We start from the raw sequence: 22,253 nt of genomic DNA on the forward strand, positions 1-22,253 counted from the left end.
GAACAATAAGAGAAGTATGTTAAATATCAGGTCCAGAAAGTAACTTCCTAATCTGTGAATTAGGGTCTGCTTTACATTAAATGTGTGATACAAAGAGACGTTTCACCTCTAGCAAAGCACCATCCTGGTTATGGACAGAGATTGTGACTTCCACATTTTTAGGGGTTTTCTTCTTGCCCTTGTCAAACTCTCCCTGGATAAGAGTGACATATATATCATTTCGCACATCTCCTGCAAAAGCATCAGAACGGGGACATCAGTGGCTAACAACCAATTCTCTACTGGAGCATTCTGCATAACGTGATCGATTAAATATGTACCTGGCAGGATGATCTCTGGGAAGCCCATTTTCCGTGCTACAGCAGTAGATCTGTCCACTAGGTGAGAGTACTCCTTCTGTACCTGACTCAAGTCTCCAGGGAGAAGCTTTAGAGAAATCCAGAGCCCTGAGAAGATGCAGGGAAAAAGGATACATCAAAGGAACAATTCACACATAAGAGATTACTAACTCTATGTTTGATTAGGTATAATTATGTCACCTACATAGACATTATGTTCCATTCTTATGTACCAAGATGCATGGGCAAAGCATGTGGAACTACTCTACAGCTGTTCCTTATTATCAACTATTGTGGTTTATGTGTCCATACCTTGTCCCTTGTGGTTTATATGTCTACACTCTGCCCCTGGTGGTTTGCCTATAAATACCCTAACCCTGGTGGTTAGCCTGCCCATACTCTGTCTTTGTTGGTTTGCCTGTCTATACTCTGTCCTTAGTGGTTTGCCTGTCCATACCATGCCCCTTGTGGTTTGCCTGTCCATTTCCTTGTTCTTGGTTGTTTGCTTGTCCATACCCTGTCCCTGGTGGTTGACCCGTCCATACCCTGTCTCTGGTGGTTGACCCGTCCATACCCTGTCTCTGGTGGTTTAAATGTCTACACTCTGCCCCTGGTGGTTTGCCTATAAAAACCCTAACCCTGGTGGTTAGCCTGCCCATACTCTGTCTTTGTTAGTTTGCCTGTCTATACTCTGTCCTTAGTGGTTTGCCTGTCCATACCATGCCCCTTGTGGTTTGCCTGTCCATTTCCTTGTTCTTGGTTGTTTGCCTGTCCATACCCTGTCCCTGGTGGTTGACCCGTCCATACCCTGTCTCTGGTGGTTGATCCGTCCATACCCTGTCTCTGGTGGTTGACCCGTCCATACCCTGTCTCTGGTGGTTGACCCGTCCATACCCTGCCCCTTGTGGTCTGAGCGGCCATACACTGCCCCTCGTGGTCTGAGTGCACATTCCCTGCCCTTCGTGATCTGAGGGGACATACCCTGCCCCTTGTGATCTGTGTGGCCATATCCTTCCCATTGGGGCTAACCCATCCATACCTTGCCCCTGGTGGTTAGCCTGTCCATGCTCTACCCTTTGTGATCTGTGCGACCATACCCTTCCCCTGGTAATATGCACGGCCATACCCTGCCCCTCGTGGTCTATGTAGTCATACCCTGCCCCTCGTGGTCTGTGTAGCCACACCCTGCCCCTCGTAGCCTGTATAGCCATACCCTGCCCCTCGTGATCTGAACGGCCATACACTGCTCCCCATGGTCTGTGTGGCCATACACTGCTCCCCGTGGTCTGTGTGGCCATACACTGCTCCCCGTGGTCTGTGTGGCCATACACTGCCCCCCGTGGTCTGTGTGGCCATACACTGCCCCCCGTGGTCTGTGTGGCCATACCCTGCCCCCGTGGTCTGTGTGGCAATACCCTTCCCCCCGTGGTCTGTGTGGCCATACCCTGCCCCCCGTGGTCTGTGTGGCCATACCCTGCCCCTCGTGGTCTGTGTGGCCAAACCCTGCCCCTCGAGGTCTGTGTGGCCAAACCCTGCCCCTCGTGGTCTGTGTGGCCAAACCCTGCCCCTCGTGGTCTGTGTGGCCAAACCCTGCCCCTCGTGGTCTGTGTGGCCAAACCCTGCCCCTCGTGGTCTGTGTGGCCAAACTCTGCCCCTCGTGGTCTGTGTGGCCAAACTCTGCCCCTCGTGGTCTGTGTGGCCAAACCCTGCCCCTCATGGTCTGTGTGGCCATACCCTGCCCCTTGTGGTTGACTTCCTTGGCCGCGATCACCTTGTTGTAGATGGTGGGGAGTGGTTCATTCTCTGCAAGTACCCGGGATGTACTCAGAGGAGACATGATGAGCTGCCGCTGGCTGATGTATGTCTCTTTAGCCATCCTGATGAGAAATTTATGAAGAGTCATGAATGATCTTTCTAATCACACAAACGTTAATCTTGTGGTATAGGGTGACTAGGACTTACGGATGAAAAGGTATAAAATGTTGCTTCTCCTCATCATCAACCTTTCCATGGATTACGTCTGATATGTCCATCACTGCAACAGATAAACAGTCAGACTACCCATGTGGAATTGACAAATAAGCATTACTTTACCGCTTCTCTGGATATTTCTATTTGTAATGGTACGGTTACCTGCTACACCAAATGGTCTTCTTAAGCCAAATGTGTGTTTCTTTCCATCCTTCATCTCCATGTGCCCTACGCGCACAATCTGACACACCAGGCTGATCCGGGGACGTATCAAATCCAGACTGCTAAGGTCCTGAAGAGAAGAGAGGTCAAAACTAGAATGAAAAACAAAATGGAGGTGGCTCAAGTCAGCAAGGAGAGGACTGAAGGTCAGAGAGAAGAAAGCTATATGCAGGTATAAGTGAGAGTTTACTTTGGTGGGTACTGAGGAGCACACATCAAAAAGATCATCAAATTTAAGAGCAGCAATACCTAGGACTATGGGTAAAAAAGACAAGACAGAGATAAAGATCTATATGTTGTGTTTGTATCCAGAATGTTATTTACAAAATACAGTACAGGTGGAGCCACGCTAATTGTGGCTCCGTCTGTGCCTGGGTATGCCTATCGCCACGTACGTGATGCGCACGAACCATATTCACTATAATGGGTGCGTCTCTGTGCACTCCTGTGGTGGGACTAGGCGCCGGATCGCTTAGTCCCGCTAGGAGTGCACGTATGCGATGGAGCCGCACTAGATGAGTGCGGCTCCTTCTGTAGCTGTATTATAAAGCAGGAAAAAAAAACATATTTGAAAGAAAATCAAGGGTAGGCAGAAGCATAGATGAAGTTGGGAAGCACATGAAGTAGAAGAGAATAGAACGGGATGCGGTCAACATCCCGCTGGACGGGATCCCGGCGGTCGAAATACCGACGCCGGAATCCCGACCGCCACAATCCCGACATATTCTCCCTCCGTGGGTGTCCACGACACCCATAGAGGGAGAATATAATAGTGTGCCCGCAGCGTGGTGAGCGAAGCGAGCCCGCAAGGGGCTGCGTTCCGCTTGCCACCCGTCGGGATTGTGTGGTCGGGATTCCGGCGTCGGTATTTCCACCGCCGGGATCCCGTCCAGCGGGATTACGTACTGATCCCAATAGAACGGAGGATGTATGGAAGGTCAGAATTGATGGAAGTAGTTTGGTGGTGATAACACGTGGAGGAAGGAACATAGTTTGGAGAAGAAATGTAGCTTAAGAAAGTTAAGTATTAAAAACTAAGGGCCTAATTCAGATCTGATCACAGCAGCAAATTTGTTAGCTAATGGGCAAAACCATGTGCACTGCAGGGAAGGGGGGGAGGGCAGATATAATGTGAAGAGAGAGTTAGATTTGGGTGGGTTATTTTGTTTCTGTGCAGGGTAAATACTGGCTGCTTTATTTTTACACTGCAATTTAGATTTCAGTTTGAACACTCCACATCCAAATCTAACTCTCTATGCACATGTTATATCTGCCCCCCCTCGCAGTGCACATGGTTTTGTCCATTAGCTAACAAATTTGCTGCTGCGATCACATCTGAATTAGGCACGGAGTCGGTGGAAGGCAGGAAGGATGAGAATCGGTGGAGGATGAGAAGCTGTTGAGGTGAGAATTGGTGCAGGATAGGAAGTTGGTGAGGCGAGAACTGGTGCAGGATAGGAAGCATGGGAGATGAGAATTTGTGCAGGATGGTAAGTTGGGGATGTGAGTGTTGGTGAAAGATGAGAAACATGAAAGGAGATTAGTGGTTCAGGATGAGGTTCTGGGGAGATGAGAATTTGTGCAGGATGGGAAGTTGGGTTTGTGAGTGTTGGTGAAGGAAAGGAAGCTTGGAAGGGGAGTAGTGGTTCAGGATGAGGTTCTGGGGAGATGAGAATTTGTGCAGGATGGGAAGCAAGGGAGCAGCAAAGTGTTGCAGGATGTGAAGCATGGTAAATGAGAATTGGTCCAGGATGGGAAGTTGGGGAGGTGAGAAGTGATGCAGAATGGGAAGTTAGGGGGTGAGTATTGGTGCAGGATTGGAAGCAAGGGAGGTGGGAATTGGTGCAGGATAGGAAGCTGGGGAGGTGAGAAGTGGTGGGGGAGGAGAAGCAGGACAGTTGAGAATTGGTGCAGGATGGGAATCATATAAGGAAATAATTAGTGCAGGATGGGAAGCATAGGAGGAAAGAATTGGTCCATGATGTGGTGCTGGGGAGGTGACACTTGGTGCAGGATGTGAAACATGGGAGGAGCAAAGTGGTGCAGGATGGGAAGCACAGGAGATGAGAATTGGGGCAGGATGGAAAGCAAGGGAGGTGAGAATTGGAGCATGATGGGAAGTTGGGGCAGTGAGATTTGGTGCAGGTTGAGAAGCTGGAGAGGTGAGAACTGGTGCAGGATGGGAAGCATAGGAAGAGAGAATTGGTGCAGGATGGGAAGCATAGGAAGAGAGAATTGGTGCAGGATGGGAAGCATAGGAAGAGAGAATTGGTGCAGGATGGGAAGCATAGGAAGAGAGAATTGGTGCAGGATGGGAAGCATAGGAAGAGAGAATTGGTGCAGGATGGGAAGCATAGGAAGAGAGAATTGGTGCAGGATGGGAAGCTTGGGAGGTGAGAAGTGGTGGAGGATGGGAAGCCGAAGAGGTGAAAAGTGATGGAGAAAGAGAAGCTGAGGAGGAGAGAAGTGATGAAGGGAGAGAAGCTGGGGAGTTGAGAATTGGTGCATGATAGAAAGCATAGGAGGATATAATTGGTGCAGGATGGGAAGCTGAGGAGGTGAGAAGGGGTTCACTATGGTATGCCGGTGGTCGGGCTCCCGGCGACCAGCATACCGGCGCCGGGAGCCCGACCGCCGGCTTACCGACAGTTTGGCGAGCGCAAATGAGCCCCTTGCGGGCTTGCCACGCTACGGGCACTGTGGCGCGCTACGGGCGCCACGCTATTTTATTCTCCCTCCAGGGGGGTTGTGGACCCCCACAAGGGAGAATAAGTGTCGGTATGCCGGCTGTCAGGATCCCGGCGCCGGTATACTGTGCGCCGGGATCCCGTCAGTCGGCATACTGAAGACCACCCGTGAGAAGTTGTGCAGTATGGAAAGCACAGAAGTTGAGAATTGGTGCAGTATGGGAAGCTTGGGAGGTGAGAAGTGGAGGATAATGGGAAGCATAGAAGTTGAGAATTGTTTTCAGGGAAGCAGACTGCAGACCAGCAGCTGCTTCCCAGTTTGTTTGGTTTGGAAAATGCAGAAATAGTAGTGGTGAAGCTGAGCATCAGGTGATGTTAATTTAATGGGTATCTGGTATATTTATCACATTGATTTTATTTTTCCTTGTTCTGCTTTTTTCTTCGATATGCTTGTAACAACACTGTCTCTGGGATTACTGTACCTCTATCACTATGTTACAAGAGTTATACTATACCTATTGCATGTGATGTCTGTAATTGATGCTTGTGCTTCAATAAAAAGAGTTTAAAAAAAAAAAAGAAGTTGAGAATTGGTGAAGAATGGGAAGCATGAGAATTGGTGCAGGACGTGAAGACTGGGTGGTGAGAATTGGTGCACGATGGGAAGCTGGAGATATGAGAAGTGGTTCAGGAGAAGCTGCACAGGTGAGAAGTAGTGGAGGATGGGGAGCAGGGGTAATGAGAAGGATGGAAAATAGTAGAGATCAGTACTGGTGGTCGTGGAGTATGGAAGATAAGGTTTATGTCTCTTTCTTTGCATATATATAACTATGCAATACATGGAGCTGTCAATCTATCTTACTGCACCTTGCAATGTGATGTGACATGATCTTAATATCATCATATGATGAAAAGATGCATTGCCCTATGGATGTGGTTTTTGGCTACGAGAGGTTTATGATAATCAAGTCTCTTGGACAGCAACTAGCACTTTTCAATTTGTTATAGAAGGAAGGAACTCTGATTAATAATGCAGCCTCTAGACCAGTGATGGCTAACCTTGACACTCCAGCTGTTGTTGAACTACACATCCCAGCATGCCCTGCATCAGTTTTGCTATTTGGCCATACTAAAACTGATGCAGGGCATGCTGGAATGTGTAGTTCAACAACAGCTGGAGTGTCAAGGTTAGCCATCACTGCTCTAGACAATGATACTGTGTCATCAGGAGACAGCAAAGTCACTACATTATAAATTGCTGATATTTCTATTTAAGGACTGCAACCTCTGCGTAATAAGGTTGAGGATCCCTTTGTGTCCACATAGGTTACACTGTTTTTAGTTCAGTATTGAGTGAAAATATTTATGTTTTGGGGCTGGGAGAAGTGGTTACTAGGGGTTGAGTGGTTGGTACAGTAACATGATTCTAACAAATACTTTACATATCTAACATGAGATCCAAATACTGGAATGAAAGTCATTAGAATAATAAAACTAAGGGAGACATGTACTGTACTAAGAAGTGATAAAAGTGGAGAAGTGAGACAGTGGAGAAGTTGCTTGTGGCAACCAATCAGCATTGACATAACATCCACTGGCTCACTTCTCTACTTTTATCACTGCTTAGTACATATCCCCCTGAAAGTGCTGTAACTCTTAAAGACAAGGACAAATACAGGTGTATATTTATTAAAGCTAATACATATAAACTTGTGCACGGCGTTCGGGATCCCGGCAGTCAGAATACCAACACTGTTTGGGAAGGTCTACCGGGACGGCTGAGAGGTAAGCCTCATGAGGGGGAAGGGTAGGTTTAGGCTGCGGGAGAGGGGGTTAGAGTTAGGTACCACTGGGGAGGGTTAGGGTGTGGGTATAAAGGGTTAGGGAGGTTAGGGATTAGGGGTAGCATACTTGCTTAGAAGTTGTTGGGATCCTGAGCGTCGGGATGCCACTGTCGGTATTCTGACTGCCGGCATCCCAAGTGCCGGGATCCTGATACCATCAACTTGGAAACTTATAACTAAGGATATGTGCATACTCCCATAAATCCCTCATTTAAGCTCTGTGATGATGCCTGGGGTGTGAGACCTCAACAACTCTGTCCGTCTGATCACCAGTTATATTCTTCCTCCACTCTGTGCACACAAACTAAGGATCTAGATGCCCCATGCTAACACATATGTAGAAAATCAGGATTCGATAACCTTAAATCACACTCTACACTTTGTTTTCACATACGCACTCATTATGTCTACCTTGTATGTGGCAATTTAATGTATGTTGTGTCTTCCAAACTATCTGGCACTGCAGACCATAGATCAATGATAATAAAATAGGATGTCCCAAAAGATTTGGATTCTGCTAAATTTTGGTTATGGCCTAATTATGAGGGTACAGCTTCTGTCTTTTAGTCATCAAGCCCATTTACAGATACAATAACGTCTCTTATGCAGGGATACATGATGGGGTGCCCCTGCCAACCCTGTTGTATGTCCGAGCTATTGTCTCCTTGGCTGCTACAATTCTCTAAGACCCTCTGATTTTTGGATTGGGAAAGACTGTCAACCTTTTCAATGTCGACATTATGGGGGAAATTCAAATGTTTCAAAAGTCGGTTGGGTGTCTGTTTTTTACTGTCTATTAGATAGGAAAAAACAGACACCCAACTGACTTTTCAAACATTTGAATTCCCCCTATGAATGTTGACATTCAGACCGTCTACCTAATATATAAGGCATATGAATATCCTTACAAAAAATTAAGGTTCAAAAAGGGTTGAGATTGCCTAAAGGATAAAAAAAAAAGGGTCAGACTTGATAGGCCAAGTGGTTCTTATCTGCCGTCAAATTCTATGTTTCTATGTATATTGTAGCACTCCCCTTAGGACAGTGTCTCCTATTAACATAGCATGATATCTTCCCATATTTGCACATGAAAAATTATTTCAGCCCAGCAAACTTATTGCCAAGAGCTGGACCTGAAATGAACTGCGCATCCTGCGGCAGTGGTTCCGTGATGCATACAATAATAATAATACTACTAATATAATAATATTCCTCAAAAACATGAAGTTATGCTAATGTAGCTATGTTTATTTACCCTGTACTTGTCCTATATTGTCTTCAGCTGTAAGTAACTGTTTTCCTTATTTATGTACTCTGTAATAGGGCACTGTGGATCCCTCGTGGCACCATATAAATAAAGGATAATAATTATAAGAACAAGGGAAGAGCTAGAGCCAGGATAGATCAGTACAAAGAGGGAATAGTTAAAATGCAGAAATCTGAGGCTGTAAAATCCCATTTAAAAGCAACTACTGTAGATATGTGGTCAGTGCGATATACATAGTAACATAGTATTTGAGGTTGAATAGAGACAAATTGCCCATCGTGTTCAACCTGTTTTAAGTTGTGATGATTCTACATACTTGCTAAATAATGTTTTATGACTAGTTAGCTACTATAACTCATGTTACCCCCGGTTTAACCACGTTGATATTTTAAGTATTATAACCTTGGATAGCTTTTTAATTCAGATATGTATCCATTCCTTTTTTAAATCCAATTACAGAGTCCGCCATTACCACCTTCCCTGGCAGGGAATTCCACATCCTGATTGCCCTAACAGTGAAGAACCCTTTCCTCCGCTGCGTTCGGAACTTTCTCTCCTCCAGTCGCAGCGAGTGCCCACGTGTCCTAAACTGTGTTCTTTTAATAAATAATTCCTCTGATAACTCTTTGTGATGTCCCTTTACATATTTGAAGATATTAATAATATCTCGTCTTAGGCGCCTCTTTTCTAGTGTATACATACTCCGCCTAGTAAGTCTTTCCTTATAGTCCAGTCCTTCTAGGCCTTTAATCAATTTAGTAGCTCGCCCTTGAACACTTTCGAGTTCACTGATGTCTTTTTTATACAATGGTGCCCAAAACTGAACACAATTTTCCAGGTGCGGACGTACCAATGCCTTATACAGCGGCATGATTACATCCGAGTCCCTTGTCTCAATTCCCCTTTTTATGAGGATGGAGGACAGGTGGAGGGACTGTGGTGACAATATATAGTGCAGACAGATCAAAGTGCAGAAGAATAAGAGACACATAAGAACTGAGGGGGAGTATTATAGGAGGATCAGATACATATAAGGAGAGGAATACTTACAGTGAACACTGCCTGCAAGTTATTTAATTTCTCTATGTCTTTAGGCATACCAGAGCTGCTCCAGCGCACCAGATAATTCTCACTGCAGGTAAAGATAGGATGCTCAGAATCAGCACAAACCCTTCAGCATGTGGCCAAATGTGTCACCATTCCCAGCAGCCCTCTCACCTGATGAAGTGGGAACTGTCTGGGTCATAGAGGCACATAAGCAGTTCTGCATCCTCCGCCATGTTACATACAAAGTTCTTGAGGTTAATGTAGAGGCTGTAGGTGTGAGCCACATGGAGCATGGCTGGGCTCCGGCATTCCAGGGGCTGTAGCTGGGACTGAAAGGAAAAGAGCAACAGATATAACAGGTGTAACATACACAGATATTCTCATAGTACTTCATGTGCAGGTCTCATTACCGACTCCTCCTGGATCTTCTCATCAATTCGCCATGTGGCGGTCTCGTGGGAGCGGAACAGGGCGATGATGCTGGTCTCGTCTGGATCCAGGATGATTCCATTATCATCTCTGACCACAAGATCCAACTCCAGGATTCTGTCAGGTACATATAACACAAAGTGTAAATTACTATGACTAATACCAATATATATGTAAAGTCCAGCAGTAACATCAATATCCAATGCTCTCCAATGATCTCACCGATTTCCATAGTCAATCTTGGCTGTCACTTTTTTCCTGAGTTCTGCTAAGTCGTCCTTAGGTAGCGTGCCAGACATGATCTGCGAGCGCCATTCCATGAGCTGAGACATCATGTTTTGTATCTGGCTGAAATGTGCCCGCTCGTTGTGCTGGAAGAAACACAAAGGCATTGTGGATGTCCCTCCTACACAGCGCTCCATTATACTGCAGATTACAGTGAGCATGAAACTCACCACATACAGCGAGTGCCAGAGGACCCCCCATTCCCGTAGTGTGACCGTGAGCTCCTGTACCAGAGGAAGCTCGCTGAGTATTGCTGGTTCATGGTGCCTGTAACAGAGAGGGACGAGGCATCACAGACTGTGCATAGTACAGTAGGTCTGTACATCTCATGACAAAGCTGTATCAGTAATAGGGTCTAAAGCAGAGGTACTTCACTTGCGCATCAGGACCAAAACCATCATCGGTCCCCACGCGGCTCAGAACCAATTTGCATGAACATCTGTTTGTGTGCTACTAACTAATACAATAATCAGGTTTTGGTTTTTTTGCATGACCCAAATACCCAGGTATTATCATTCAGATAAAAAAGCAATACATTAAAACAGCACAGAAATAAATTATACAGAACAACATGAATTACAAAATAAAGTGTAGGTCTCAGAGATGATTCACTGGCCTAATGTGGGTGGTAAATGAGAGAAAGTCCTGAAACAAGGCAAATTAGATGACAGATTCACACTATGGGGGGAATTAATTTTAACAGCGAAGTAATTTACAGCAATTGAGCTTATGGCGGCTATCGCAGGAAAAGTGCAGTGAAAGGCAGCGTTTTACAGGTTTGCACACTCCCGCAAAATGGGATTTGCGTGAAGATTCTTGGAGTCAACACCAGAGACAAGTGTAAATAAAAATGGGGAAATCTGCATTTACAGCACAAAAACTAATATAGGAAAACAGTACAGAAGTCTGTTAGTTGTCATGATAAAAAGATTTGTTGTACTAAAATTGTGCAAAATGGATGATACTGTATATGCGTTTCTCTAAAAAGTCCACAAATTATAGAAAACAATTTTTTTTTTAACTGCAAAATAAATGTTCTACTATTTGGGATACATAACACGTATATGTATATATTTGGCCATTTAAGCTACTTAAAAAAAAAAAAAAAAAAAAGATTAGTCCCACCTGCAAGCCTAAAAACATTTGTCCTATTTGTATATAGTACCCCAATATACCTGTCCCACAACTTGTACCCCAATTTCCATTGTTCTGCATTCTGTCAACAATAAAATGACATGTCCAATTAAAAATAATAAGTGTCTAATTAGTCATTGGGAGGAGGGGGGGGGGGGGGGGGGGTCCCCAGGGGTTCTTAACCAAATCCCAACATTTTACCTTGTGCTCGGAGGTCGTGAAATTAAATTTGCGGTAGACCTATGGAGAATTATTGGCAGAAATGTTTTCATGGACAATTGATCAGCGGCTCATTGCGAGTTGCGATAAAAGCCCCGTTTTTACTGTGGAAATGGATTATCGCGGCTTACTGAATTCCCCCCAATAGGGTTGATGCATAGTTAAATGTACACTTTGTTTGAGAGAATATTTTCAGCATTTTTGCACTGTGCATGCTCTGGTATGGTGGTACGGGTGAAGCAGAGGCATATGCATTTCCATCTCCTCTACATTTCTGAATGAATGGGCGTAACTGGGTGTACTCACATAGCAAAGTTCTGATAGCCCTGCAGACTTGGCTGGAGGCCTGGATGTGTCTGTTTGGTGGTGTATATTTTGCCCATAGTATATGACAGGAGCAAGTGTGTACTGCTGATGAGGACTAGTAGCCAAACCAGCATACGGATTATCTGCATCAGGCACTGTGTGCTTTTCGGTAATTACATGAACCTGCAAAATGCTTTTCCATTACCCAGGAGATTTATCACTGTGGCTTCTGTGATCTACCTCTACTGTCCATCTCCACTACCACACATCCGCCTAATGCAATGCAATGAATCAGATGCTGGGCACGTGCAGTAACCTTTGTGCACTCTATTTAGCTGCAGGAATCAAATAAAGACCATGTATATATAGCAGATACTAATAGTGAGTTTGGTTGTCCTTTTATATTCACTGTTGTAGTTTTGCAAGTGCCTTCCTCTATACCAGCTCATTAGGAATTATAAACAGCAGTATAAATGTATCTTATCTCCTCATCTTAAATAAATGCAACCATATGGATACAAAGTATTTATCATGAATAATTAACGTCCTTCTAAAATGCTAACACGGGCCTCCCTAAAAGTACTTCCTCAAGCCTTTCAAATGCTTAAGGCTTCATACACACAGGTGAACAAGGTTACATTACTATGCGCATGTAAAAGCGTAATTAGCGATCATTTATTTGGTCCACAAGCTTCTCAGTACTCCAGGCCAGGGGTGTAACTACCTATTGGCCAGGATGGCACTCGCCAGGGGCGCCAGACAAGGAGGGGGCGCCGCCTGGCTGTGCCACCCACGGCCATAGGATAGAAAAGCAGTACTGTCAGACTGTACCTGGTGAGAGTCTGTTACTGCTGGAGCGGCAATCGTGCCCGACAGCACCGCACTTGTAATCAGACTCAAAATAAACTACAGCTCCCAGCAGCCCTTGTTGCTGGGAGCTCCAGTCAGCAAGGGCTGCTGGGAACTGTAGTTTATTGTGAGTCTGATCACAATTGCGGTGCTGCCAGACACTAGTCTGATCACTAGTGCAGTGCGGTGCTGATGGACACGCCGGCAGTAACAGACTCTCACCAGGTACACAGCAATTGTTATATAGCACAGTGCTATAGATCTATTTGTTGTTGAAGATAATAATAAGTGTCAGTGTTTGGGAGAAGGGACTGTAGTACCTGGAAAACTACACGATTGTCATGCATGTTAGATGCAAGTAAGTAGTAAGTGAAAACGTTAACTTGTTGAGTGTAATAAAGAAAATACATATCTTACCTATTTCATGGCCAGGTTCAAGGAAATGTATATCAGTTAATTGTATAATTGATCATTTTATCTTAGAAGTGATGGCACCCTGATGTTTTTTCTAACAGGAAGCCCTTCTACCATCCAGCTAATGGTGTTTGGTTAATGGCTGGGTCCATTTGAGGCTCATCTCACAGCAGCTCATTAGCATTTCATTCAGGATGCAGTCAAGATGCCGGCGTTTGGCATCCCGGTGGTTGGAAAGCTGACGCCAGCATGCCGAAACTGCTCGGAATGCTGATGCTGGCATCCCAACATAGATAGCGATGCAGAATGCCAAAATCAGGTTCGAGTTGGTGCCAAAGTCTCCACTGGCAAGCCGTGTGGGAGGGTTAGGGTTAGGCTGCAGGGAGGGAGATTAGGAAGGGTGGGTTAGGGTTAGGCACCACTGAAGAGGCTTTTTTTTTTTTTTTTTGGGGGGGGGGGGGGGGGGGGCGGGTTAAGGTCAGGCTGTGGGAAAGGTGGGGTAGGGATGGTGTAACGTGAATACAAGACACTACTGTGCGGTGTAATGTGAATGAGGGACACTACTGTGTGGCATAATTTGAATTGGAAGTACTATTGTTTCCACGCCCGTCCCCCACAAGACCATGCCCCATTTCCAATACTCACACCTTATTCCAAATGTGTGTAGGAGGGGGGCACCAGCCCCTTACTTTGCCAGGGGCGCTCGGACCCCTAGATACAACCCTGCTCCAGGCAATCACTATGATTAGTGGGCAGGTGATTGGATCTAAGGTGGCTGCAGTTTGTTCCTCCCTTCTCTTCATGACCATTTCTTCTCTCTCCCTTTCCCCCACTTACTTTTTCTCTTTCCCCATTAATCCATCCCTCCACGCACAGATTGGAGTCAGATACAGAAGAATGCCATTGGACATCCGGAATGGGGAGAAGCTTAACTATGTCATTTCCCAGCCTGATGTGTTAGCAAGCCCCTGGTCAAACTGCAATGCTTACAAAGGGGAAGGTCTGTACACTAATACCCCTTTCACATCTCCAATGCCGGATCCCACCCAGGAATGGGAAACGGGTCCTTCCCGGGTGAGATCCGGCATTGGAGATTGCCGGGTCGGTTGCCATAGCGGCGGGTGGCGGAGGCGGGCTGGGAGATGAGCTCATCTCCGCGCCGCCTCTCCCTATACTGTGAATGGGTACTGGGTCGCATCGACCCGGCAACCCATTCACACTGCGCCTGACCCGGTATTCAACCCGGGAATAACCCTTATTACCCGGGTTGAATTACCGGATCAGACGACCTGGGAATTCGGACATGGCCCTTTCACATTGCACACTGACCCGTGTCGACCCGGCAATATGCCGACGCGATACCGGGTTATTTGTGCGATGTGAATGGGGTATTAACAGTGGTATGCAGAGCCTGTGGAGTAACTCTTGGAAGTATTTGCTTTAGTGCGCCAGCATCAGGCAGGGTTACCAGTGGGGCCTGCACCCTAGGACACCCACAATTTGTAGTCTGGGCCACATGCTGTATTAGAGGAGGAGAACTTGCTTCTGGGCACAGTCTGTGAAGTGCCATCATTGTGCCCAGCATCACTAGTTTGTCTGTAGCAGAGTGGTTGGGGGTCAGGCTGGTACTGTTAAAAGCATTTCCACTGATGCCATAACCTGTGTTATTGCTGGGTCTACCTGGGTCATGGCTCAGCGTAAAAGGGTCCTTGAAATATAACCCGGGTCTAATGACCCGGGAATTCGACCCTGGTAGCTACCAAGGTCAGACCCAGGTAAGGGTGCAGTGTGAACAGCGCGACCCGGGTTATCCAACCCAGGTTATGCTTAAAAGCTTCTGATTGGCAGTGTATGCAGAGGTCCGCCTCAAGGGAGTGTCTGAGTGACATGCAGGGCAGACACGGGTTCAATGTAAATGGGGCTGACCTGGGAATAACCTGGGTTCAAGGTGCAGTGTAAACGGGTCAGACCTGAGTTTTTGGTGGAAAAGTGGTGTTAGAGATCGACGCCCTTTTCTTGCTAACCATGCGCTCACTAGCTGTACCCAAATGTATGTCCCCGCTGTATGCCAATGTTACACCAGCTACAAATAAACTTGACCAACACCATTGGAAGCAGGTACAAATAATTTGCATTGCCCCAGGTGCTGTATGAACCCATTACAGATATTCCTTAAGCAATAACTAAAAGCCAATTTAAAATTTTACATCAAGTTATTTCTACCCTTAAAATTGATCCATCATGTAGTTTGGAAAAATGTAATATTTGCTGGCGTAACAGTCTAATTAAATGTAAAGGTACAAATTTGCATAGCATTATTAAGTCAAATCCCAGAATGATAAAACGGTGTCCTTCCCTGTGTCATAAATGCATTAAGCATTTATTAATTTATCTGCTGGTATAGAGAGAAGCTTCTGTGGCAGGGGGTCTATTTACTAAGCCTTGGATGGAGGTAAAGTGGGCGGAGATAAAGTACCAGCCAATCAGCTTCTAACTGTCATTTTTCAAACACAGCCTGTGACAGGACAGCTAGGAACTGATTGGCTGGTACTTTATCTCTGTCCACTATGGGGGTGATTCAGAGTTGATCGTAGCTGTGCTAAATTTAGCACAGCTACGATCAGACACACTGACATGCGGAGGGATGCCCAGCACAGGGCATGTCAGGCCCTACCCCGTCGCAGAAGTACAAAAGCATCGCACAGCTGCGATGCTTTCGTACTGTAGGAGTAACTCCATACCAGCGCAGCTCCTGCGCGCTGGCAGGGAGTTACTCGTCGCTGCTCGTGTTGCAGCGGCTGCGTGTGACATCATGCAGCTGGTGCGGCCTGCCCCCCCAACGGTCCGGGCATGCCTGCGTTGCTCGGACCGCGCCCCCTAAACAGTGGCCAAACCGCCGGTCCGCCCCCTCCTGCCCAGCGACCGCCTCGGTATGTCAATTAGGCAGAGGCGATCGCAGGGCTAAGACAGCCGTCGGCTGTCTTTTACGCGCCGGCGCTGCATGAGCAGTTCAGACCCGAACGCTGCTGTGCGAAATCGCACAGCAGCAATCGGGTCTGTATAACCCCCTGTATCTCCTATCCAAGGCTTAGTACATAGACCTTGTGTCCTTATGTGATCCTACAGAGCCAAGTACTGAACGCTGGCAACTTTATGATGTAATAAACCCATTAAGAACCTAGCAATCTGGTGGACCATTATGCAATAGGTAGCATCTATCCTTGTGTATCAATGCCTATTTCCCTATAGATTGTTAGCTTGCGAGCAGGGCCTTCCTACCTCTATGTCTGTCTGGTTTTACCCAGTTTTGTTCTATTACTGTTGTTGTAATTGTAAAGTGCAACGGAATATGCTGTGCTATATAAGAAACTGTTAATAAATAAATGAATAAATAATAGGATGTTTCTTAGAAGCAATAATATTATATCATGAATGGTCATCATAGCCATGGCTGGACATCTGTCAATTATGGCAAATTGAGTCATAAAGGGAGAGGAAAATGGGATGGTTCTCTGCACCAGTATAATATTGTGCCCTGATTTTAATATCACTATTTTGTTCACTATATGTATTGTGTGTATTGTCTTTTTTTCGTGATTTGACCATTTTTTTATGAATATATTAAAAGTTATATTTTAAAAATGTCTTTGTGCGACAATAAAGAAACATTCTTTCCTCTCTGGTCCTAGTATAACAATTATGGTAAATCCCAGAAGGGCCAAAGGCCAGATGCCCCATTCCTGCTATGTGAATGCCTGGCCCAGCAGCTCCGATTCATGACGCTTTGCTTGGCTGGCATACTAGACTGGGGCATGCCATGAGACCACACCCTCATGACTCACAGCACCCTCCCGTGATGCATGGTCACACCCCATAAGACATGGCGACACCCCCACCACAGGGGTGCCTGGCCCAAATTAAAGCCCAATCCATCTCTGGTCATGAAAACGGATGTATGAAGACATGTAAAATGCTGTATACAATATAAACAATATATACGGTTGTGACACATAGTAAATGTAAACATATGTTTCGTTATGTTCATATCTGTTTCGTGTGTAGCTATGTTTAGGTGACAGGTCCGCAGCAATAAACGTACACAATACATGAATACATGGATATTAACCACACTCACCCTTTGTCATCAGCCACTTGTTTTAGATGAATATATGTAGATGGAAATATACCCTAAAAAGACAAAAGGCAGAGAGTCACCAAAGAACTGCTGTGTACACTGTGTGTAGATGGACATATGATGGGTCATTTACACATGTGCAGAACTGAAACAGTAATACCACTGAGTGACGCTACGTGACTATTTTCCTGTGAACGTGCTGGGTTTTAGTTAAGCAACATTCACAAAGTTTGCATCAGTGGCGCTCCACAAAATGTAGCATGTTTAAGGAGAGGAGCTGTGCAAGTCTGTGACGCTGACAAGTAAACAGGAACCAAGTGCATATAATTCACTTTACATGAAGAAGACGACAATAAAAAAAAGAAGAGAAGATGACAAAAACCAAACCCATCCCTCTACTTACACTGGTGCTCATTCTGATCCTTACCAGACGCCTTACTATAGTAAAGCGCATTTATGGCAATGTAATAATAAACATTTAAATGTACAGTAATGACATGTAATAAGAATACTAATACCTAGTTTTGAAGTGGCAGACTTACAAAAGGTAGAAGACTTTGAAGTGCTGTTTCTAGTCTCTCCACCAGATAGAACCACAAAATTGCAGTCTGTTTATACAGGAGCTGCCTGCTCCAAGTCCCAGAATCTGGGTATGTGCTTTGTTTTGCCACCTTTGCACAATCTGCAATGTATCATTGCCTGCATATTTTCTGCTCTATGATGACTCTAGTATGATGATGCATGTATTCTACAGGTGGACACTAGAGGTCAGCAGAGATTCCAGGCAAGGAAGCTATTGATGAATACACTAGTCCTCTAACGATGGCAATTGCAGATAATTTGGCATTCCAAGACTCGTACTTGTAAGAATAAAGATATTTACTAAATGACGGAACAGCATATATTACTAGGGATGCCCAAAAATGTTGTTACCTAATGTAACATTACCATTTCTTCCACATGACTATGCACTATTATACCATATATTAGGCCACAACCCCACTATCTTCATTTACAGTACCTAGAGGGCCTCATAAGACCATACAGGCCATGAACTATGCATGGGATTCACATGTCTCAATTTCTGCTCAGAACCGCTATTCTTGCATATATCCACCTAGAACATGTTCTTGTGGTACAGTCCACTGAGCCTAAACAGTTATTCTTCGCAAAACAAGCTACCATCTACACCTGGGGAAGCACCACCATTTGGTCATGGAAGAGAAGTAGGAGGAAGTATAAGTAGCATTGCTTCCCTCCCTCTGTTCCGAGTCATCTCCCTGCATGCTGGATGTGACAGACATCATAAAAAACAATTTTATCTGATACAGCTTGATTCTTCATACATAATTGACTGATAACTGCTGACCAGAAACCACAAGACTCTGCAAGCCACCAAAGTCCCCGTGGAATAGCCAAGCCCATCTTCATATCCATTGATAAACTCCCTCTTGCTTTTTAACATCCCTGATTGGTCAAGACATTAGTTCCGCAACAAAGTTTGTATCCAAGAAAAGTTCTACCTATATTTGTACTGAGTTCTGTGGTGTACTTTGTTCTTGGCAACCCAAACTCCATAAGAATCATGTGACCTGATGTATTTATAGCTACAGGAGGCCACAGATGAACTTAATGGTCTGTCAAGCCCAATCACTGAACGTGGCATACATATAAGTAGTGCTGCCAGCTCACTGGTCTAGCAAACAGAATCTGACTCAGGCATTGAGTACATGTCAGAACATAAAATATTACAGCTCACCACATTTAGTGCTCCCAGCTACTGTTCTGGCAACACAACGGCTTCGTAGGCGAGGACTTCAAATTCATTACATATACATCTGAACTTGAGGCCATTTAAGAACACCTTGTCAATGCTTCATAACACATGCTATTACACTGGGTTTCCTCCAGTCAAGTCAGGTTCTCATAACCTTGGTTCATATTATGGATAACGATTGACAATTCTGAAGTTGTAGGAAGGATGAATTTAGGATATACAAGTATTTATTGCAGGTGGTAAAGTGTTTGAAACCTGCTAGCAGGCCAAAGTCCAATCTAAATCCTGTTCAAACTTCATGTAATTCATATTGGTACATCATTCACCAGTCCTGCACCATGATCTAGGTGAGATCTAATCCATTGCAGCTGCTCAACTATCGGGTTTAGCACAGATACTACCCCACGGTGCTAAAACTATTGCTGATAAAAAGTCTATTGGGCTAAACTCCTCCAATAGGAGGGAGACATAATTACAGGATATTTTACTTGTACCAACACCTTGCCAGGGCTTGTACCAGTGAAGGGATTCAGCCGGTTCGCACCGGTTCTGCAGAACAGATACCTAATGTTAGGTATGGTTCTGAGGACCGTTTGCTAATGAGCGCCACCAGGGCTATATTTGTGCCAGAACGCGGTTCCGAATGGCATTCCGGAACCAGTGGAGGAGCCCTCTGTCATAGCCTGAGCTGCCGCCTGCACACCCGCCCGCCAGCACAGACCGGCGACCGCAACAGGGGCGAGCGTCTGTTTGTGTACCACTGCAGAGTTACTCCGCGCCCGGCCTGCCGACGACTCCTCTCCCTAGTGTCCAGAGTCCTGTCATGCGCAGTAAGCATGTCAAGACGCTGAGAGAGGGTGGGCCGGGCGCGGAGGAACTCTGCAGTGCTACACAGAGACGCTCGGCCCTGTTGCGGTCTGTGCTGTCAGGTATTATTTAATATTTTTCATTAATATTTTAAAACTCTTTCTTATATCATAATCTAGTTTTATGTACCTCTTTTATTGTTCTTATTTGAGTATTAAATGCATGAATTATAAAAATCAATGAATACCTTCCAGTATATCTTTTGGTATACTTAAAATGGTCATTAGGACATAGAACCTGTTGTTAATTTCTTTGAATCCCACCACTGACTTGTACCAACACCTTCCCAGGGCAAACCATTTTCAGAGCGTGAAAAACTGAGAGTTAATAGTCTCATAACGAGGGACAGAAGGGGTTTGATATCTGTGTGGATGTTCGAAGACAGAAGTGGCTAGGCCATGCCTAAACAACATTTGGCACTACAAACACCAGCATGCTCTGACAGATGTCTAGCGGTTATGGATCCAGTTCTTCTGTCAAGGATCAGAGCTTAAGTTGAAGGGCTGAGTGGGCTGGACATTCATTTTTGTCTTACCCAATATCTGTAGGTCTTGGGAGATTGTACCCACCGAAAGCAGGAATGCACGCACTTGTACGGAACAGCAGCACTGTCACCAGTAAGAGAAGCCCGATTCCCCAGGGACTGGTTTAAAAAAACTGGTATTCATAATGATTTGATTCCGTTTAGTAAGCTTCCCTACTACAGGCCTACTGGGACTTGTGATTGGCTGACAGGTGCCCGAGTAAGGGCCTAATTCAGAGTAGTAAGTAGACACAATGGTTCACTTACATCTTTGATGTTAGGGGATCTGCATATGTGCTGGATTGGTTTCCGGGACAATGGTCACAATGACCCGTAAATCGCAACATGATTGACATGTTTCAGCTGTTTTGGGGTGGTCAAGTGTTTCAGAAAGCTGGGGGTGCGTTTGGACACAGCAGCAGATCAGAGAAGCCGACAGAAGGCGTCAACAAGCTGCATTAGCTTTTAATGCACAGCTGCTGCATACAAAGTTGTGGCGATTGTGCAATAGTGTCTATCTCTGAATCAGCTCTAAGAGCCAGATAGTTTCTGGTTACCATGACCGGTGCATAAATTGCTCCCATCTCGCGAAGCTGCAGAATTTACACTTTCAGAGGTACTGTATGTGCAAAAATACAGGCACATCTCAGTGTGAGGAGCAGAGTCCTACTCTCACTTTGCTCCTCCTGATTGCGAGTGCCCCAGGGATGCCTCTCAAATCGCAAGAGTTTGCACGTGTCAGATATGTTCATCTGAAAACACGGGTGCAACATGTGCTGACACGCAGTGGGCTAAGATCCGCATGGGACACATAATTAGGAAACACATATGTACTTGCGACCACCTAAGTCAACTTATAAAAGGTCATCTGCAAAAGTGCAAATGCTGTTTTGTCACATCACAGGCCTCGTACAAGAATGCAGGACTTTAAATGTGCAAGCGCATCCACTACACATTCAAAATGGCAATCTGACGGGAGGAGGAAAAACAATATTTCATTCTGCAGTATGGGGTTAATTAAACAATCTGGCTGGGGTGGAGAAAACTAATTTTGTTAGTTGTACAGGTGGGCGGACAGCATTTTCCTCCCAGAAAAAGGGCTTTCATTTCCTAACAGTCAGAGGTGCCAAAAACCCAGCCTAATCTCTACACGTATAATGGGAAGCATTCTGGAATGTAATAGAAATTTACCGTGTACCTGACCGCTTCTGGTTCATTTAACTCAATAATGAGTCTAAATGAAGCATTTCCATTTTTTGTTAGGAAGTTTAATGAAGAAGGAAGGGGATATTCCTGAGCTTGTACTTTATAGTGACATTTTTACTGTTTGCACAGTGATTTTACGGGGCTGTTTTCAAAGACCGGAAATTGGGAGTACAAGTGGAAATTAACTTGATGGACAGTTCCACTTTGCAGTACCTCTATTGTCTGTAACAGTTACCCTTCTGTATACTCTAGTGATTGCTGTGTGATTTATGTCTTTATTTATGGAGCTTTTATCATTAATTTCAATGGGGTTACTAGCATCTGCACATTGGTTTCAAGTTCAACTAGGTTTCTAGACCTATGAGAAACTCCATAGTGGAACATAATAGTTCTCCAATAAGATCTCCAGGAAACATATTGGAGAGATGCATAGGAGACTGCACCCTTCCACACTAAATGGAAGATGTATCAAACCTTTGAGACAAAGTTACCCATAGCTACATACTATTTTATCTACAGGGTTGGCTGGATTAAACCAAATGTTTTTTTTAAATAAATACATTTTTTTTAAAACACAACTTTTTTATGCTGTGACTACAGGTACGGCGCTGTGACTTCTTAAAAAAATATATTATAAAGGGAACCCCCCTGGTATCATTCCACATTCTTGTTGCTTATGTACTTCATTTGAATGAGCTGAGTCAATGCAGTAAATTCACCTGATACACACAAC

The 22,253-nt window shown here is 45.0% G+C and overlaps 1 protein-coding gene across 1 annotated transcript in view; it reads right to left on the bottom strand.

Moving 5' to 3' along the window:
• Positions 1–22,253, bottom strand: part of DOCK5 (dedicator of cytokinesis 5) — a 225,542-nt gene that overhangs the window by 97,642 nt on the left and 105,647 nt on the right. Inside the window, exons 4-14 of the mRNA XM_063931864.1 lie at positions 17,148–17,200; positions 10,261–10,357; positions 10,028–10,176; positions 9,787–9,922; positions 9,548–9,705; positions 9,380–9,461; positions 2,472–2,601; positions 2,301–2,373; positions 2,073–2,215; positions 321–446; positions 107–231 (exon numbers count right to left, since the gene is read on the bottom strand). Coding sequence (XP_063787934.1) covers positions 107–231; positions 321–446; positions 2,073–2,215; positions 2,301–2,373; positions 2,472–2,601; positions 9,380–9,461; positions 9,548–9,705; positions 9,787–9,922; positions 10,028–10,176; positions 10,261–10,357; positions 17,148–17,200 — 1,272 coding nt within the window. The remainder of the gene's footprint in view (positions 1–106; positions 232–320; positions 447–2,072; positions 2,216–2,300; positions 2,374–2,471; positions 2,602–9,379; positions 9,462–9,547; positions 9,706–9,786; positions 9,923–10,027; positions 10,177–10,260; positions 10,358–17,147; positions 17,201–22,253) is intronic.

Source organism: Pseudophryne corroboree, chromosome 6 (genome assembly GCF_028390025.1).
Source record: "Pseudophryne corroboree isolate aPseCor3 chromosome 6, aPseCor3.hap2, whole genome shotgun sequence".
Taxonomy (NCBI): Eukaryota; Metazoa; Chordata; class Amphibia; order Anura; family Myobatrachidae; genus Pseudophryne; species Pseudophryne corroboree.